This window comes from Echinops telfairi, unplaced genomic scaffold (genome assembly GCF_000313985.2).
Source record: "Echinops telfairi isolate 266 unplaced genomic scaffold, ASM31398v2 ScPeMD7_7475;HRSCAF=8513, whole genome shotgun sequence".
Taxonomy (NCBI): Eukaryota; Metazoa; Chordata; class Mammalia; order Afrosoricida; family Tenrecidae; genus Echinops; species Echinops telfairi.
Window position 1 is genome coordinate 8,349,732 of NW_022111379.1, and position 21,400 is coordinate 8,371,131.

Consider the following 21,400-nt stretch of genomic DNA (forward strand, 5'->3'; position numbering starts at 1 on the left):
TTTTATAAAGTATCAAGGGTTTGGGATGGAGGGAGAGGGAGGGAAGGAGGTGAAATAAATGAGGAACTGATACCAAGGGGTCAAGTAGAAAGAATATGTTTTGACAATAAGGATGGCAACAAATGTACAAATATGTTTGACACAATGGATAGATGTATGGATTGTGATAAGAGTTGTACGAGCCCCCAATAAAATGATTTAAAAAAAAAAAGATTTACAGCTTTGGAAACCCTGTGTAGGGTCACTGAGTCAGAACTGACTTGAGGGCAGGGGGTTTGGATGTTTTTTCTTTGTACTAAGTTTATGTGCTACTTAAAAAACAACAACTGCCGGTTAAATTATACTTAGAGATGACAGGAGTTTGTTATGAAATTGATCATTAATTTAAAGAACTGGTTTTTGTTCATGGTTCTGAGAGGTAACCTTCAAACCCTTAGACTTTCTCCGTTGATTGGAACCTTTCTTATTCATAGAGGGACTCCACACCTTAGCTGTGTGACAAGTAACGCTACTGCGGTGACTCTTGGGCAGGGACTGGACAGGCCAGAAAGACCTTAAGTCCAGCCTCCCTTCAGCAGAGGGAGCTTGGGGCTGGATTCAACCACATGGACAATGGTTGACTTTACCATGCCTGCATTAGGACTGTGCGTTTGGACATGGGATCTCCATTAGCGTTGCGGGTGGTAAAAAACACGGGGTTGGGTCATTTCTGAGGACATAGAAACTCACCGCATTAGGACCTCCTAGGCCTTGTCCTTTGGGAATTATTGAACCCAACAGAATATTGAAAAAGGTCAGAAGGGAGAGTGTCATGGGAACCCCTTAGGATTACAGCTGGTTTCTGCAGCCTGAGACTTGGTCACCTTTAGGAGCATGCTCTTTAACTTGGATCTGGAAACCCTCAGGAGTCCACCAAAACAACAGCAGCGACACTACAGCTAATGAGTTCAACAAGTTCAAGGTCCCAAGGCAAAAACCACTTCATGGCCACAGTCGCACCACTGACTGGCTAGCATTAGGCCTGGAATGTTCACGTTTTCTTCTCGGCCACTTTTCTAATAATTTTCCCATGAAGGTTTTGATACGGCAATCTGATGAATGCCTTACATTAAAAAATATGAGATTAAATGTGTACAGGTGGTCCAGAATAAAGGAGACTCTAGTTTTGATATTAGGAATACATTTAAAAATTGGAATTGTACAACAGTAGATTGAACTGCCTTCCCAAAAGACCAAACTTAATTGCCGTCAGGTTAATTCTAATGCATAGCAACCCTATAGGACAAACTAGAATTGCCCCCTGTGAGTTTCCAAAACTGTCAATCTTTACAGGATCCGAAAGCCTCATCTTTCTCCCATGGGGCAATGGTAGGTTGGAACTGCTGACTTTGTCCAGCGCATAACTCAGTGAGCCACTAGGACTGCCTTGCAAAGCCGAGCTGGCTGTCATTGAGTCCATTCTAACTCAGGGCAACCCTCTAGCACAGGATAGAACTGCCCTGGTGGGTTTCCAAGATTGCAAGTCTCCACAGGAGTAGAAAGCCTCATCTTTCCCCTGAGGAGCAGCTGGTGGTTTAGAACCGCAACCCTTGTGTAACCCAGGGCTCCTGGTAGACCTATAGTCTCTTATGTTTACTACAGTCATAGAAAAAAGGTCTGTCTTGGCAGTAATAGTTACTCGTGATGATAGGTGTATAAAAAGAACTTTCAACCAGTTAAGATTCTTTACTCACCCCTGCCCTGCTCCATCTACCTGGTATAGTCCCCGAGGCCTGCAAGGCATTTTAATATACACTGTAGTAAGGATCACAAACAGGTAAGCAACCTGTGTATTTTAGATGAAAGATTTTATACTGTCATAGTGAAATGAATTAATAAGGTAGCAAGTTAAGGATAACTAAAAGAAATGAGATAGGTTGGTAAATCTCTTAATATTAGAAAATGGGAAAAAAAGAAAAATAACAAAGCTTAGTATTGGAGTAAAATTGTCAGTGTGGCTCTTGAAGACTATTTGTCTTAGCCTCCCTGCAGAGTTGAAGCTACACACGGCTCTACAGAGAGGTCCCCACCGTTTGGGACCTGTCCTGTGCACACGATTTCATACTTTGACAAAGTAGAAGGGATAGAGTGAGGCCTTATCAGGTAGAAGACAAATGTGCAGTTGCGCAGACGTGCATGCTCCTGTGTGGATTTTGAAGGTTCCTTGGGCACTGCTGTGGTTCTGCGAGATGTTTTATTCTCAGCCATCACACCCCGCTCCCGTCCCTTGCCCACGACCATTACAGTGATAAGAGAGTCTGCTTGCTGTACAGTGATGTGTCTTGAATAGTGACCATTAGTTTGTGGTTAGTTACCCTTAGCCTGCATGGTAGCCTTCAGTTTAATGGCCTCTTTTATGTTCATTCATTTTATTTTATTTCCCATCGTGGTTTTGTTTATTTCTTTTTTTGCTTTTTGTTTTTCTGTTCTCTTTTTAAAAACCGTCGTGGTTTCCCTTCATATTCCCCAATGTTTGCACATGACAAGATGTTGCCATCCCAACATTGCCTCCCACTTCACTGACCAGTGCCACTACTGACCATCTAGCGCCAGCCACCGCGGGACCACTGCCTTCGGCTCCCCGGGACGTCGTGGCCTCCCTGGTCTCTACCCGCTTCATCAAACTGACGTGGCGGACACCTGCATCAGATCCTCCTGGAGACAACCTCACCTACTCTGTCTTCTACACCAAGGAAGGGGTTGCTAGGTAAGTGCTGGTGTGTCTGGAGCCAGTTGGCTGCATCTGACCTCAGCCTGGTCGTGCCTGCCCCTCCATCCCCGGGCTCTTGGTTGTGAGGGGTATTGCTAATGTTCAGTCCAGAAAATATGGTCGCTCACCGAGGTGCATTCATTAAAATACTCCAAGCCAGGCTGAGACTCTCCTGGTATTCTGTCCAGTTTCTGAGACGACTTGAGGAGTTTGTGGGTGCGAGGGCCGAGAAGCAAAACTATAGGAGCTATTTGGGTGAAAGTTTTAACATGTAGAGGGCCGCCCTTTTTTCCAGCTCAGTGTACAAGAACTGGCAGGTGTAGAGATCAAGTTAGGCCACTTTATATGAACAAAGACTTAAATGAATATTTGCCTGCGCCCTTGTGTCGGTGTGGACTGCAGAGCTCCAGAGTCTGCAAGAGAAGTTAGTGACCACATGGGGTCGCTGTGAGTCCGAAGCCACTGGACCATACCTTACAGCAGTAGCAATCTGCCGGAAGCAGCACTTTCATTAAACCCCTCTCTATCCTCAACCCTCTCGGGAACTCAGGCTGCTTTTCCGTTGCTTAAAGGAAGAAGCCCAGAATCTCTGGGGAGCTTCCGTGTCTGACTTGGTCGAGCCAACCTGATTTTCCCATCTCTCCCAGCTTGATCTCAGTTTCTAATGAAACCAGTCTAATTCTTAGCACTGTGACTTCTCCCCACATGCTGCTGTCTTCAGACACCTCTTCTCTCCCTGGCCAGCTAAAGTACACATCTCTTTATATAGATGAGGGCAAGTCAGAAAGTATTGCTGCTGGGGTTCTAGTTCATGAGTTGATTTCAAATAAAACATCTAAACATCTTTCTGACCAGTAGGTGGCTGCAGACTAGTTCTCTTGTTAATACTCTTGTTTTTGTCTTGGGGTACTTTCAACAAAAAGGCCCACTCAAAACAGTGGCGTGCAGGGTTATCTGCTGGGCTAGTTAAATTTGAGGTAGTTCAGAAAGTTGTGGCGACTGTTTTGGGGGGAATGCCAAAGGGCTAACCTTGATAGATTTTCTTGAAGGACAACCACAGGGGGATTTATTTGGAAATCTTAAGAAAAGAAAAACGTGCATTAGCAAGAAAAAGAGCAGGAAAGGTGTAAAGAGGGATTTCCCCACCACTGGCACCACCAACACAACAGTGCACCTGCTCAGTGTTTGAGAGTAGCAAGGGCTGTCCCTTGCTTCTCCCATCCACCGTACATACAGCCCTTAGACTGATTTTTATTCCCAGTCCACAAAGAGCACTTAAAGGGGCGGCCCTCGGGAGTGCCAGAGCTGCTGTTTTGATGCCGTCTGCATTGAAGAGAGCGGAATTCTTCAGAGAAAGGCTGGAGAGACGGAAACATTGCCTTCAGAAGTGTATAGCCCTAGATACAGGATACGGCAAGAAACAGAATGGCAGTTTCTACAGTTTTGTAGCAATACTTTTTTGTGTATAGGTGTACATATAGTTGTATAAAAGTATATGTGTGTATAGATGTACATATAGTTGTATAAAAAATGTGTGTATATGTATATATTCCATCAGTCCTTATAGGTCCAGAGTTAAGCTCCTTAAACTATTTTTTTGGCACGGCATTTTATAATTATACTTATTTGCACCAATAATAGTAGCCCTCGTTTGTGGCGCACACAATACATTACCGCCCATTTGTTCCTCTTCAGTTACTTCAGGTGTACTTGTGTTAGCTTCTCTTTGGGAAGAGCCAAGTCATGTGCTGTGTGCCCTTGACGCTGCTGCTGGGATGTGGAGGGTCAGGGAGAAATAGATCCCTTCAATGTGTGCTCACTCTTCACATCATATTAAGAAAGCTGCAGCCTGCTGTAGTGAGGGTCCTGAGACAGGAAATGACACTTAACTTTCCACCTGAGTGTGTGAGAGAGAGAGAGACTGAGGGAGCTCAGCAATGCTTTTCCCTCCCCTGTTCCTGTGCCTCCTCCTTGCCCGTCCTCTGATGGCATCTGCTCAGGCCTTCCAGGACGCCTCTTCAGTCCCTCCCACCTAGTGTGTGCTGGAGCCAGCATGTTCCTGAGTTCCATTTCCAGGAAGTTATGAAAACCTGATTGTAGCTTGAAATTGGCCACGGTTGGAAGTTTTCACATCAATAAATACTACACCCCAGAGCCCGTTGTTAACGCTTAGCAAAGCACCACTGCCAATCACACCACCTTTTTTGATGTATATAGTTTGGGGGGTTTTTTTGGAAGAGTATTTACCACTTTCGGAATTTTTCTCTTTTAATCCATTATTTATTGTGTGTGTCTTGTTCAATTGAAGATCACCGCGACCTGAAATGGAGGCTGGCATATAGTAATGGGACAGGGTAGAACTGCCCCTGTGGGTTTCCGAGACTATAACTCTTCATGGGGGTAGAAAGCCCCATCTCTCTATCTCTCTCCCTCAGAGCTGCTGGTGGTTCTTAATTGTTAACCTCGGGGATCGCAGCCCAACTCGTAACCACTTCGCCACCAGGGAGACAGTATAAACTCAAGTGGCCTTTGGGGGGTGGTGATTTGGCAGTATTTTCAAATCTTTTCATGTGAATTTCCTTCAATCTAATTACACTTTTACCTGTCTGTCTTAAATGCACACAGATAGTAAGCATAGGGAGCGTATATAAAAGTGTCTATTGTAGCATCGTTTGTAAGGACAAAACCAGCACACGCACAATTTAAATGTTCATCGATAGAGGAATGTACAAATAGTATTTGTATATCCATATGGAGTATAGTGTAGCAGTTCTTAGAAAATGACTTAGAGCTGCATGTTTTGATGATACATGTAAATATACAGACCGGCAATTCTCAAATGGAAGCAATTTCTCCCCCAGGGGACATGTAGCAAAACTTTTTGTTTTTACTACTAGGCTAGAGGGATGGAATGGGCTGCTACTGGTGTCTAGTGGGTAGAAGCCAGGGATGGCACTAAACATAATACAGAGGACTGTCCAGCCCCAAACCCTGACACCTTAGGGTGGACAGAACCGGCCCAGGATGTGACAGAAGGATGAGGGCTCTGTTTCTTTCTTTACTACATAGACTTTTGTGTTACAGTGTCTTGCAAGGGAATACATTCCTCTTAAAATTATCATTAATGGCTAATTATTATAAGCAGAGTGATTAATAAATGGAGTTAGAATGGGAGAAAAAATGTAAGCGTTACACGGTTGGAGGCCAGAGCCAACTTTGTATAAAGGAGAGGAGGACACAAGGCAGGGTTTCTGTTGACTCTGCTTCCAGGGAGTTGTGACTTTTACTATGGCAAGAACACTAGCTACTCTGCTAACTGGCCTGGCCTTTGGGGCAGGATTTGAGTAAAGTCCTTGTTTGGAGCCAGATGTTCACATGCCAGGAAGAATTTGGACGAGGGGTTGGTGCGGTGGGGCTGTTACAGATTGCTGAGCAAGGGTCCGCTGCGATTTCTTTTCCACGGCGGTGCTTTGGGGACATTAAGCAAGATTAGCAGGGAGGCAGATTAGGTTTCTGTTCCCGGGATACACACCAGGCAGTGACACGGGATGGATAGGGTACGTCTGGGAAATATTTCAAAGGAAGATTCTTTGAAACTGTTCTCTTTTGTCACTGGATTCCTTTAAGTTGTTGACTAATGAGGAGGCATGGAGGAGTGCAGCGCAGAGAAGGCTGAAGTCCAAGGGTTGACTGTCTTAGCTTCCTGTTTCATAAACTTAACCTCTCTAAGCACATTTTTCTCGTATGAAAAATGAGGGTAATAAATGTACTCCTGAACACTTCCAATAAGAATTAACTGTGAAGATCGGGGTCTGCGTCAACGTGTGTGTGCGGCAGGAGGTGTGCTGGTCCCACTTCCTGCAATTGGACCATCTACCACCAGGTGGCACTAGGCGCCCCAGGTACCTGAGTTGCCCCACATTCCAAAGCAGGGGTCCTCAAACTACACGGAGGACATTTATCCAGTCCTCCGGGGTGTTTTTGCCCCGTTTGTTGTTTCACTTCAAAAGAAGATATGTGTAGTGTGCATAGGAATTTGTTCATAGTTTTTTTTTTTATTATTATAGTTCCGCCCTCCAACGGGTCTGAGGGACAGTGAACTGGCCCCCTGTTTAAAAAGTTTGAGGACCCCTGTTCCAAAGGGTTCCAGCCTCTGCCCTTTCAACTGCGGCACATGGGCCTTTCGTTGTAATAGCTGTGCTTATCTGATGCTAACTACTAGAGGGAGCATAACAAATACGTGATTCCAGAGGTTGTTGGCTTTTTAGGGCTTAGGGTGATGGCTTTGCGATCTGTTAAATCGGGTCCAGAGGTTGACAACCCGTGGACAAATCAGACTAAACAGCAGCCTCCATTTTGCTCTTGGCCTGCGCTACAGTGGCACTTGGGAGAGCTGGAAACTAGATGAGGCCCCTTTACTTTTTACTGATCTCACAAGTGTTCCACCTTTGGCAGGGTGCAGTCTTACCACTATCCTGTCACTTCTTTGGGTGGAAAATGCCTGAGTTTCCCTCCTCTGACAGGCTTTCGTTTTGCACAGGTTCCGGCTTCCACAGGTTTAACTGTATGGACCATCAGGCCCTTTCAGAGGGAGTTTGCCCACTGTACGTCTGCTCCTCTCTTGGAATACCTAAGGGAAGAACTTAAGTCCTCAAAGGCCAATGACTGCCCATGGACCCACAGCTCACTAGTAGCATTGCCAGGAGAACTGGATCACACAACTTCAGTTTAAATGGAAATAGACCCTCCTCCCATTGTCTTGTGTAGGTTCTGTGCGGGCTGAGCAAATCAGACTAGTCTCTCGAGTGGAGCTTTCAGTTTAATGAGGTGTAAAGTATTTTCTTTTAGACAGGAATCGTTTGTGGACAGCACTTCTGCAAATGTCAGAAACCTCAGAGTTTAAGAAAGGAGTTTATGGCTTCTTGCTGGGGCTCTGTGACTTAGAAGTTTCACGTCATAGATGCTTCAAGGGTCTCCTAGCAGTCTTTTTTTTATTTTTTATTTTATTAACCACAGCACTCCGCTCCAGTGAGCTCAGCTGATTATAGATAAACAATCTCTTACAGAGTGATGTAGGGGCATGTTGAGTTTTTATTGTTTAATTAAAGTAAATTAAAGAACTATAGAAAACTGTTGAAAAACACCTCCCTCAAATGCACAAGTCCCTATTCATTCAGACAAATTGACATGATCCTGTAGATCTTAACAAACTGTAGTTACTAACTGCAGGACACATTACCAATGCTTTTAAGTATGAATTTAATTCAACAGATTTGACACTTAAAAGTGGTTTCTCCCACAGAGTAGTTTTGGCTCTTCTATCACTTTCACAAAGTAGACACAGGTCTTTCCTCCTGTGCTTATAACTCATAAAGGCCAGTTGTCTAAGATGAGTAGGGAGCACTTGTGGTATAGTGGTTACATATTGGGATGCCAACCCCAAGGCCAGCAGTTTGAAACCACCCGTCACTCCATGGGAAAAAGATGGGGCTTTCTACTCCCTGTGAAGAGGTATAGTCTCAGAAACTCAAGGGGCACTTCTTCCCTGTCTTATAGAGTTGCTGTGAGTCAGCATCAGCTTGAAGGCAGTGAGTTCAGCTTTGGTTTTTAGTGTCATGCTTTTTGGCATAGGAAGTACAGTGGACTGAACATAACTCCCAATATATAGCTTGGAAGCTACCTTTTTATTGAAGAACCTAGATAACTGACCTTTTGCTTCGCATCTCTTCATAACACAGGACCATTTGGTTAATTTGTACTGTGTGAAAGATTTGTCAGACAGTTCCAAATCGTCAGTCAATTCGTAATCATTCTAATGGAGTACTGGTTTGAAGAAATAAATTCTAAAATTCAATGTCTTCATCTATTTTAAAGATTGGGTTACATGGGGAATTCATTTAAATTTGTAATGGTTTTCTTCCCAATTTTAAAGATGATAATATCCAGCTTTTTTAAAAAAACAACCGAGAGCCTACTATGCAACACACACACACACACACACACACACACACACACAGCATCCCTTGACAATTTCTTTAGCAATTGGGTCACACATATATAGCCAACCACCTTCTGTTTACCTCCCTGAGAATCACTCACTAAAACTCAGCCTCATGACGCCAATGAAGGTGATAATGAGCTGCTCTCTCTGAAAGGAAGTTGGGATTATGATCAGCACTAGCAGAGTTTGAACCAGAGCACCAGCAGGTTTATAGGCACACATAGCCTAGCTGGGGCCACAGTCATGTGCTCTATAATACACTCACCCACACCTCCCAAGTCTCACTGTTTGAGAATTAAGACTTAATTTGACCTAAAATTGTTAAGACTTTGATATAGAGAGGTGTCAATAAGGCATTGCAATGAAAATGAAATGGTGCATTCTAGAAAGACGCCTGACCTGATGCCTCTTCTTTGTAAACCCTTCTTTGTCCACAGAGAACGTGTTGAGAATACTAGTCGCCCAGGAGAAATGCAAGTAACGATCCAAAACCTGATGCCAGCAACTGTGTATGTCTTTAGAGTTATGGCTCAAAATAAGCACGGCTCTGGCGAGAGTTCAGCTCCTCTACGGGTAGAAACACAGCCTGAGGGTAAGTCTTCCACCCTTCCACCAGCCTCACCTGCAGGTCTGACTGTGTGAAGGGCCACACGGTGTTTTCCCTTGCACGCCATAGAGAGATGGAGGATAACAATTCAAGGAGCTCTTGCATTTGGGAAAGAAGATCAGTTCACTTCAAGCAATCCCAAGTGACAGCCAGTATACATCTAAGACTTCTTTGCACATTCAGACTTTACTGGTCCTTTAAGACCCCTCTCAGATTCCTCCCAGAGCCTTTTCTCGGACGCTAGTTATAGTGTATCCCTTTAATTCCCAAGATACATGCTCACTTTTCTCTTTGAATTTCGATTATTTTTTATTATATTTGATTGATATTTCACTTGTCTTATGATGAAGACTTTGTCTTTTCCACTTGTACATTTCTCACCCTATCTACTGGACTGTCTTCCACATGAAGAAGATAATTTGATAACTGTTGTCAATGGGATTGCCTCATCTTTATATGTATGAAGCACTTTTTTTTAACCTAAATAATGTTGCTTCCAATTACATGCCTTAAAATTTTCTTTAATTAAGGTGGACATCACGTTGGCTAATTTTATATGTATCTTCTTGTCTTAAAGGAGCCCTGGTGAGTTAGTGGTTATGCATTGGGCTGCTAACTGCAAAGTCAAACCACCAGCTCCACAGGAGAAAGGCCAGGCTTTCCACTCCTGTGAAGAGTTACAGTCTCGGGAGCCCGCAGTGGCAGTGAGATGAGTTTGCTTGTTTGTATGGCTGAAGTCTTGGTTGAAAACAACAAACCTGAAATTGCAAGATGCAATCAGGTTGGGATTGATGCTTTGCCAGTTGTGCCTTTTTCCCTAAACATCCGCCTTCTTTGACTACAAGCCACCATCATTCCTCAGAGCAGTCTCCGGGCTTCTTTTGTTGTTACCTGCACTTGTTTGCTGTGTGTGTGTGTGTGTTACCTGCACTTGTTTGCTGTGTGTGTGTGTGTGTGTGTGTGTGTGTGTGTGTGTGTGTGAGAGAGAGAGAGAGAGAGAGAGAAAGAGAAAACACACAACCTACAATAATAAAGATTGTACAACTGGTAGGAGGCATGTGTCATACATGTGTAAAAGCTGCTGACCAAAGGACTAGACGTAGTAAATGAATTTAGCAGGGAAATTATGGGAGTAATCCTAGGCCTGTACCTACAGGGTAGAATAAAGGAAGTCAGAGGCTAGGGAGCTTTGCTTTCTGATTCTGTGGCGAATCATTCACTTGTCGAGATTTATTAAGTACCTCCTTTGGGTTGCTATAATTTGGAATCAACTGGTTGACAGTGGCTATGCCAGGCACGAGAGGCCTGGTGATCTACTTCTGAAAAACAAACAAACAAAAAAGAAGAATCATGCAGAGAAAACCGTATGGATCACAATGGTTCGATCCCATTGTTCATGGGTTGTCATGAGCCCAGGACTAACTCAGTGCTGCTAAAAGCAGCTGCTACACAGGGTACTAGGAAAATAGAAAGGAACAAGATAGGAATTTTCCCTTTACATAATGAGCAGCCAAATTAAGAAGGAACAGATTATTTCAGGGACAGAGACTGAAGGTCAGGGATCAAACCTAGGCAAGAGAAGGCCTAGGCAAGAGAAGGGGGACTCCCAGAGAATCCAGGGATTGGCCTAAAGAAAAAATATGTTCTTGTTACAGGAAAGGATGTTAAACATCAGAGTTACACATGTTCAGACATGAGTAGGAACATGCCTATCAAGTTCAAACTCAGTTACCTCCATTAAGTGTCCCTATACAGGCCATATCCACGAGAGCTATGGAAAGGCAGAATAAGGAAAAATGACTAAAGAAGATGGGTAAGTTAAGGCATGTGCTAGGAAAAGATGTAAGACTAAGGTTGGTCTGGAAGTATTTGACATAGAACATTTGGGAGGAAGGAAGCTGCCTGACCTAAGTCTCCAAAATAGAATCAAAATGGAAGAAAAGGCTACTGCATTTAACCGAGTGCCAGGATTCTGAACTGGAGCCCGCGAACCTTCTGGAAATTCATCAGGATGCATGTGTGTACGCCTGTGCACCTTCACATTGTTTTGGGGAAAGAGCAAGTAGCTCTTGTGGCCTTCTCAGGGCTTGAGAGTCGAACTGTGGAGAACCCTGGGACTCAGAACGTCACTGCCAAATTTAGAGATGGAAGAAAAACTGTAAATTCAGAGTGAGTTCTTTGAATGAGTGACTGCCACTATGGTAGGCAGTGAATGTACAAAAGTGACTTGACTCCTGTCCACCAGGAGCACAGTCTGGGTCCAGAGACTTGAGTAGAGATGCCTCTGAATTGCATGCAAAGTGTTGCCCTCACAAGAGAAGAAGGAATTTGTTGCAGAAGTTTGGCGAAAAGAAAGTTCAATAAGACTGTTGATGGGAAAGGGCAACAGGCTCTAGTGAAGGTATTTTTAGGGACAGAGAGAGAATGTAACATGTTTTGGCACACAAGAAGGAGCTAGTGGGGAAAGATTAGCATTTCATCTGGAGGTATTCAGCTTGTGTGGGGGAGGTATAAGTGTTGGAATCCGCTCTCGACAATATTTTACATATTTAGCTCCACAAACCAACTTAAACCACCCCCACCCCCCACCTCACCCTTCTTTATTATTATGCCACTGCTCGACTGAAATGAAGGAATTCATTAGCGCCTTTTGTAGGATCATATTTGTCTACCCTTAGCCAGTGAATATATTGGAAGTGATTTCAAGGGAATTCAGGAACTGTTTTGCTTGCTTGCTTTAATAAGTTAGAAGAAAGTTTCCCATAGCAGCAAAAGTGTGACAAATCCCACCTGTCAGGCTGCACAAAATATGGTCTTGACATTAAATGAATAGCATGATTCATGACTAAATATAGCAAACAACTGTTAGCATAACCGTATTCAGGTTTCTCTACTCTGGTAGCAAAATTCATCTTAAGCTATGGTGGTAGGTTTTCAAGAAAGCCAGCGTGGTTTGCATTTTGTTAGTCGTTTCCGCCTTCCCCTCTTCCCAGCTCTTAAATCTAATGGATGTCTATTACAGAGATACCAGTGCCAGAGAAATTGTTTTCAAATATGGAATGTCTACCAAAGTGTAGACATAGGCAGCGACCCAGGATTTATGTATATGAGGGGGTACCCCAAAAAAACCCTGGAATCCCCCCAAGCTGTGTTTTTAAATTTTTTTATAAAACAACCTTATCACCTTCAAAGTACTCTCCATTGTACTTAATACTTTTGTCAAATCTGCAGTTCTATTCTTGGAAACATTTTTCAAACTCATCTGTTTGGATAGCTGACAGCACCTCCCTTGTTTTTCTTCACTCATCTAAGTCATCAAATCGCTGCCCTTTCATTTCCCTCTTCATTCTTGGAAACTAAAAGTAGTCATGCGGAGCAAGGTCAGGTGAGTAAGGTGAGTGGGGCAAGAGAGGCATACTGTTTGGGGCCAACAACTGGTAAACTGAGATGGCTACGTGAGGAGGTGCATTGCTGTGGTGGCAAAGCCAGTCCCCCGCCTGCCACAAATCAGGCTTTTTTTGTCACACACTGACGCTATCTTTTCAGATACTCTAAGTAGAAAACCTGATTAACTGTCTGACCTGGTAGACCAAACTCCAAGTGCGCTATCCGCCTCACATCAAAAAACCAATGAGCATCGTCTTGATCTTTTGATTTCACTTGAAAAGCTTTTGGGGGGCAAGGTGATGATGGTGTCTTCCACTGGCTTGATTGATGTTTCCTCGCGGGGTCATAAGAATAGCACCATGTCTCTTCACCAGTAATGGCCTTGGGAGAAAAAGTCTAGATCACTTCCGAGCTGTTTTTTTCAAAGTACAGCATGCTTCCAGTTGATGCTCTTTTTCCTGGTCAGTCAGAACCCAAGGCAAAATTCATCCCCTCACTTTCCCAAATCTTCTATTAAAATTCCGGAACCAAGCTCCAAAATAGCCCCGATAACTTCGTCATCTCTTCAATGATCCATCCCCAGTCTTCCAGCACAAGTGCACAAGTTTTATCAACATGGTCATCTGTTCAGGAAGTTGATAAATGTCCAAAACGAGGTTTGTTGTCAATCGACATTTGACCTTTTTTGAAACGAGAAAAACATTTGTACACTTGAGTTTTTCTTATAGTGCTTTTCTTGTAAACTGTGTTCAACATCACAATAGTTTCTGTGACATTTTTTCCGAGCAGGAAACAAAATTTCACAGCTACACACTGTTCTCTTAATTTGGCCATCCAAAAACATGAGCAAAACTAGCGAAACTGCTTTTACGAAGAATTTCACTGTGACCAGAGAGGACCTTTCCATGTGACACCACTTGTGCACTAACTCAAAGCAAATGTTGATGCTCGCCTCGTGGGAAAAATGCGTCCTATGAATTTTTGGGGGGGATGTACTCCCTTGTGTGTTGGTACTGGAGCCTACTAGTCAGAAAGAAGGATAGGGTTAGAGAGGTATATGAGCCATGGTGCACACTAGAACCAGATAGACTGGCGTTTCATAAGTGAATTAGACATCCATTCATCCAATATGTTACTGAGTGTATGATGATACTCTTTCTATTGGTCTCCTTAAGCCCAAGACTTAGAATGCACTAAGTCCCTGGCTCCATCACTCCCTAACTTTACCATCACTTGGGGAAAAGTTCTTAATGTTTCAGCCTCCGTTTCCTCATCTGTAAATGGGAATGATCATAGTATGTACCTCATTTGGGTTATCACAAAGATTAAATAAAAACCTAGAGGTCTTAATATAGGCATGTACATATGTAAATATATGTATAACAATAGGGAAATAGATCTAGATATATTCATATTGTATGTACATATATTTATATGTTAAATATTAAGGTAGCAGATGGACATTGGGCGTCAACTCAAGTACTCCCTCAATGCAAGAACACTTTGTTCTAATAACCCAGCATTCAGTGATGCTCACCTTCCCAACATGATCACTGAAGACAAAATGGGTGCATTAGCAAATGTGAAGAAAGCTGATGGTGGCCGGCTCTCAAAAGTTATAGTCTGGGGTCTTAAGGGCTTGAAGATAAACAAGGGGCCATCTAGCTGAGAAGCAACCCAGCCCATATGAAAGAAGCACACCAGCCTGTGTGATCATGTGTCGAGGGGATCAGTTATCAGGCATCAAAGACCCAGAACAAAAAAAATCACATCAGTGTGAATGAGCGGGAGTGTGGAGTAGAGACCCAAACCCCATCTGTAGACAATTGGACATCCTCTTACGGAAGGGTCACAAGGAAGAGACGAGCCAGACAGGGTGCAGTGTACCATCGATGACATATAACTTTCCTCTAGTTCTTTCATGCTGCTTCTCTGCCCCGGCCCCCCCACCCCACCCCCCACTATCATGACCTCAGTTCTACCTTACAAATTCAGTTAGACCAGAGCATGTGCACGAGTACAGATAAGAGCTGGAAACAGGGAATCCAGGACAGATAAAACCCTCAGGACCAATAATGAGAGTGGCGATACCAGGAGGGGAAGGGGAAGGTGGGGGGAAACCAATCACAAGGATCTACATATAACCCCCTCCCAGAGGGACAGATAACAGAAAAGTGGGGGAAGGGAGACATCGTTCAGTGTAAGTGAGACATAGGAAAAAAATTTTATAAATTATCAAGGGTTCATGAGTGAGGGGGAGTGGGGAATGAGCTGATACCAAGAGCTCAAGTAGAAACAAAATGTTTTGAAAATGATGATGGCAGCGTATGTAAAGTGTGCTTGACACAATGGACGTATGTATGGATTGTGATAAGAGCTTTAAGAGCCCCCAATAAAATGATTTAAAATAAAAATAAAGGGAAAATTGGTGCAAGAAAAAAAAAGGAAGAAAACCTATATGAAGCCCAAATGCTTGATTGTAAGCATCCAATAAACAGACCTTTTTTTTAAAGGCATTATTTTTTTTAATCATTTTATTGGGGGTCATACAACTCTTATCACAATCCATACATACATCAATTGTGTAAAGCACATTTGTACATTCATTGCCCTCATCATTCTCAAAACATTTGCTCTCCACGTAAGCCCCTGGCAGCAGCTCCTCATTTTCCCCCTCCCTCCCAAAAGGCATTATTAGTAATCCTTTATCTAGTCCTGCGTTCTTACTGTGCTACATCATGCTTGGGTTCAGATGTCCTTTCTAAACACAGATCTCACCATGCCATGCCTCCTGCTCATAACTTTTTAATAAGTACTTAACATTTACCAAGAAAGTCCAAACCTATTAACTCAACCCAAGATACCCTACTTTTGAGTCAGTTCCACAGCTGTCAATCTTTACAGGAGCAAACAGCCTCATCTTCTTCCCACAGAAGCAGCTCCTGGGCTGGTGGGCTTGAATCTGCGGTGAGCAGTCAATCCACCGCTACCCAACAGCGCCACCTGGGTGTCGCCAAGGCGTTTCGTTCTTTTGATTCCTGTCGTCATCCTTTTCCACATTCTCTCTTCCGTATCCATCCTGTGATCCACCTCATCTGAACCACACGACTCTTTGTCTTTTCTATACCTAGAAAAGCCTTGTAACGCCTCCCATGGACCCATTGAATGGAATCATTTTCCTCTTGGTATATGAGCAAAACCTTCTGCATTCTTGATTCCAACAAGTCTAGATCAGTCCTCCCCTTTCCTGTCGATTCCCTTCCAGGACAGACTGGAATCCTCTCCTCTCTCTCTTGTGCTGCTGTCATCGAGACCCCACAAGTGGGGGGGCTGCAACAAATTGATCCAGGGGAAGGCTTTCTCTCTGACAGCTCTGAAATTCCCCTTGTATCTTCTGCTCCTGTTTCTTGATTCTGTGGAGATCCATCTCCATGTGGTTTGGCATTTGGTTTGTCCCCAACCACCCTTCCTTGTTTAACTGATCTATTTTTAATCTCAAAAGCCATTGCCCAACATGAATACTGTCTCATTAAAATAACCAAGAAAACCCATTCCCCAGGATTTAGTTCCATAGAGTAGGAGTTAACGTTTACAATGCATATTTAGAGGGGAAGAGGGTTTGCCATCCAATCCATACAGAATGGGCATGACATTACATGTCTGCCTACCCTCATTAGCATGTGAATTCCTTGTGGACAGGACTTTATCACTGTAGTCCCAAGACCTACTGTAAACTCTCTCAGCTCACTGCCATCAAGTCAATTCTGACCCATAGTGACCCCTGTGGGTTTCTGAGCCCACTGTTTGCAGGAGTAGAAAGCCCAGTCTTTCTCCCTCAGAGCTGCTGGTGGTTTCAAACTGCCGACCATGCAGCTTCCAGCCCTAGGCATAACCACTACACCACCAGGGCTCCTGGCCCTACCATGGTGCCTGGCAAAAGAAGACTTTCTTTGTGGTGGCTGCTTTTATGTGATTCACAGTGCCACTGCAAAACCAGGACTTTACAAATCACAAGAGTTCTGCCAATTTTTGTTTCCTAATGTTAACCAGGTGCTTCACACATCGTTGGTGCTTTTAAGTCATGAAAAGGAATATGCATTTAATTATATATGATCCTGAAGCCACTTCAATTAAAAACACTTATTAGTTGTTATTGTCCTTTAAATGTGCCCACTTTGTCGACATTGCTGAGAATGGCCGTTGAGGAATGCACTGGATCTCATTTAAAGCTTGCTTTCTTGAAATTTGCCTTATAGTTCAGCTCCCTGGACCAGCACCTAACATCCGAGCGTACGCCAGTTCACCGACTTCAGTCACCGTCACATGGGAAACACCGTTATCTGGCAATGGGGAAATTCAGAATTACAAGTTGTACTACATGGAGAGAGGGATTGACAAAGAACAGGTATACAGTGAAGCCTCTTTTCAATCCACTGATGGAACAAGTAGAGTTGAAAAAATATTCTGAAACTCAGCATTGCTTGACTAGAATCTGAGGAGTCGGGGAAGATCATGACATTATCAGCTGGCACATTTCAATTTCTTTGTACCCAGTCAGTTTTACCAGCAGAGGTCACTAAACAACAAGCAGTATTTTCAAAGTAAATTGCCAGTGTTTATGAATCACCTGCTTTGACTGTTTAGGAACAACGTATAAAAGGTGGGGGTGGGGGGTAGCATCTGTCCCAAATTTGGGTCCCAAATTTATTTAGCCTACCATTCTCTTTTCAGAAAAAAATAATAAAAAAGACTCGACACCCCCCTGGTTATTAAAAACTCTTGTACTGTAGCCCATAATCCAAGATACAGTGTAGGTATCTGCCTCTGTAGCCCCCCGACCCCCCATCTTTCTAGCACCCTCCCAAGGGATGGTGTCTCCACTTTGGGAAACACTGATATAAGGTATATAATTCATAAAGTAATTTCTTCATTTTGACTCATTTCTCCTGAATATATATATGTATAAGTTGTTTTATTTTACTCAAGGATGTTGACGTTGCAAGTCACTCCTACACCATCTACGGGCTGAAAAAATACACAGAATACAGTTTCCGGGTGGTGGCCTATAACAAACATGGTCCTGGAGTCTCCACGCAGGATGTTGCTGTTCGAACATTGTCAGATGGTAAGTCTGTCTGTGTGTCTATCTGTCTGCCTTCGAAAGAAACTACCAGGGTCCATGTTCCTGGTCATCAAAATTCAGTTCACACCTCAGTTCAACCACATTTTGGAAGGGAGTTTGGTCCAGGTACTGAACATCTCTGAGCCTCTTTCCTTTGATGGATGTCAGTATAGACAGTGCCAACTTCACAGGGCTGCTGGACGGAGGCACCGAGAGAGCAGAGTGTTGGTGAGCCTTCCTGGTACCGACAGGCCTTCGGTGTTTCCAGTCTCAGTGGGAGCTTTGTTTAAAGTAAGGAGCCCTAGAGGCATCATGGGTTAAGGCATCGCTGTTACGTGCAAGGTCAGCAGTTCGAACCCACCAGCCACTCTGAGAGAAGGACGAAGCTTGATTGGGCTATCTGGGAAGACAAACAGCGGTAAAGGATCCTATCAGTACACAAACCAAACCCTCTCTGCCACCAGTTGCCTCCTCAGAACAGGTGTCTCTGAGTCAGGCAGTCTTTATGGGAGCAGGAAGCCTCATTTTGCTCCGTTGGAGCTGCGTAGTGGTTTCGAACTGCTGACATTACAAAGTGTAAGTGCGTCACAATTAGTTTGATTATTACTTACAGTGTTAGGAATGATAAATATGAGGTATGCTATCAGGTGTAACAGTTTGTATTATTATTAAAAGTTCTGAATGTGGCCACGTTATTGCAGCTATATTGAGCAATAATCCTGTTCTAATAGGTAGTATTAGAACACAGCTAAAGAATTTAAGAGTAAAGTATTATGATGACTGCAACTCTCCTAGATGATTCAGAGATGATACATAGTTAAGAGTGTGTGTGTCGGTGTGTGTGCGTGTGTGTACACGGAAGAGAAACTACGCAGATACCATAGAACCCTAACTGTGAATCTAAGGAAATAAGTTTTAGTGTCCATTGTGCTATTTTTGTCACTTTTCTAAGGGCTTGACATTTTTCAAGGTAAATGTTGAGGAAAGTAACTAAAAACGTAAGCCACTGGCCCAAGACTTTTGAGAAAAGTTGAAGGGATTTTTTTAAATCATTTTATGGGGGGCTCATACAACTCTTATCACAATCCATACATCAGTTGAATCAGGCATGTTTGTACATGTGTTGCCCTCATTCTCTTCTAGACACTTACTTTCTATTGAGCCCTTGGTATCAGCTCTTTTTTTCCCCCTCCCACCCTCCACCCTTACAACCCCCTGATAGATTGTACATTATTATTATTTTCATCTCTCACACCAACTGCTGTCTCCCTTTCCCCATGCTTACTGTTGTTCTTCCCCCTGTAGAGGGGTGTATGGTTATGTGTCGATCATTGCGATAATGTAGATTTTAAAATCTATTTTAAAAAGCATGTACTGTTGGATCAACTCTGACCCCCAGTGACCCCATGTGGGTCAGAGTAGAACTACTCCATCGAGTTTTCAATGACTAATTTGGGGAAGTTAGACATGTGTTGACCAGTTAGGCAAACGTTAACTAGACTAAGTCAGATGGCCTGTTAACTGTAGTACCCATCACAGGAACTGACTGAGTTTGATCCTGGTGGTTACAGGCAGTACATCCTAGTAAGAAAATCCTTGGTTCCTGTGCCAGCCAAGAGAATTCGTTTGGGCAAGAAACGTCATTCTCTGAACCTCATCTATAGGTCATTCATCTATCAAATGGAAATAAGATAGAAACTTCTTTGTGAGGTGGCGTGGAGGATTAAGTGTGAAACAAATGTAGAACTCTTAGCAGTACCTCCCATGGAGTGAACCATCAGCCAGTTTTTGCTGCTGCTGCTGGGCCAGCACAGAATGAAGTCACAGGGTCTTTAACAGGGATGTACGTGACTGGAACCATGCAGAATTCCCCTCCTCTTTTGTTCTCAAGATACCAGTGCCTAAGTCATAGCCTAGGTGCATTGACCCAATGTGCAAAAGTAAACAAGATGTGGTCTCTAGCCCCCAGACGCCTACAGCATAGTTGACACTTATATACCTGATCACCAGTTATTAGAGATCGATTTCTCATGGGTAGATTAGGCGAAAAAGGCTTGACTTAGCATTTTATGAGCCGAGAGGAAACCAACCAGCTCTCCTTAAGTTTTCCTTACTTGCTAAGGTCACCAGGAATGAAGATTATCAACTTTGAGACACCCCTGCCTTCTGTTCTGAAGTTATGTCTGCAGCTGTTTCACAATGGTCCCGCACTTTTCACATCTAAATGAATGTTCCCTGCTGTGCAGTAGACTAGAGAAACCAGCTGGCTTGCTCTCCTGAAGCAGTCGTGGTTTCATTCTCGCTCTGCTCTACTTGAGCGCTGCCTTCAAAGCCACTTTAGGAACCCCGCAAGAAAGCCAAGCTGATGATTTATGTGCATCTCATTCGGGACCCATAAAATGTAACCCAGTTCAGATGCTCATCGTAGTCGTGCGACTTGGTTCCAGAAAACTTTTGACTCTTCCCCAAGACAAAGATAGGCTAACACTAAGAATATTCAAAAGGCTCAGAATATGCCTGGAAGTAGGCATCTGGAAAGGTTTAAAAGCACATTCTAGAAATATCTAACTCCCCAACAGTGTAGCACCCTCCCGGTATCGCCACTCTTACCACTGGTCCTGAAGGGGATCATCCGCCCTGGATTCCCTGTGTTTCCAGTTCCTATCTGTACCAGTGTACATCCTCTGGTCTAGCCAGATTTGTAAGGTAGAATTGGGATCATGATAGTGGTGGGGGGTGGGGGGGATCGAAGCATTTAGGAACTAGAGGGAAGTTGTATGTAAAACACCTTTTTAAAAAAAAAACCAAAAACGTTTGTTTGTTTGTTTGTTTTTGCCTGTCTAGTTCCCAGTGCTGTTCCTCAGAACCTGTCCTTGGAAGTGAGAAATTCAAAGGTAAAACTCCACATTGCTGCTGCTCATTTTTACGGGTCTCCTAGGGAACCTTGGAAGGGCTTAACAGAAAAGAAGATTCTGTGGGAGGCAATCAACACAATTGAAGGAAGGCCAGTGCTGTTATGAGTCACTCTGCAAAATACTAAATTACCCGCTGAAAGCCATCCTAATGGAGCTGAGAAACACGTAGGGGTGAACTCTTGGCAGAGAAGTTGGGCTTAGACGACATTGCCGGCGTAGTCCCCCACCCCCTGCACTGTTCTTCAAGTACACTGCCCTGTAGACCATGCCACTCTGGCGCTGTTTGGTCCAGACCTTGGTGAATGAGTGGAAAGAAATAAGCAGTTTGTGATGATGCAGTGTCTTCAGCTATGAGACGAGGCATCGTGCTCCCAAAGCAGGCATCCGCCCCCTTGGTGACACGCGTTCCCCCTCCCAGTCAGGTTCTCTCCCACTGTGTACTCAGGACCCCGTGTGCCTCTCAACCGCCAACTCAGCAAGAGTGCTCCAGGACTCCTTTTCTCTTGGAAAGACAGCCCGCATTCGCTAAAGGTCCCCACCTGCCTTTTGAAAAAGCTTTAGGTAGAAATCGTTTGATTTCAGCTGCTGCATGATGGCCATGGGAAGGAACCTTGCCACC

The 21,400-nt window shown here is 43.8% G+C and overlaps 1 protein-coding gene across 1 annotated transcript in view; it reads left to right on the forward strand.

Moving 5' to 3' along the window:
• NEO1 (neogenin 1) overlaps window positions 1-21,400 on the forward strand; it is a 208,351-nt gene that overhangs the window by 146,887 nt on the left and 40,064 nt on the right. Inside the window, exons 9-13 of the mRNA XM_045285664.1 lie at window positions 2,527-2,746; window positions 9,188-9,342; window positions 17,001-17,149; window positions 17,731-17,869; window positions 20,711-20,760. Coding sequence (XP_045141599.1) covers window positions 2,527-2,746; window positions 9,188-9,342; window positions 17,001-17,149; window positions 17,731-17,869; window positions 20,711-20,760 — 713 coding nt within the window. The remainder of the gene's footprint in view (window positions 1-2,526; window positions 2,747-9,187; window positions 9,343-17,000; window positions 17,150-17,730; window positions 17,870-20,710; window positions 20,761-21,400) is intronic.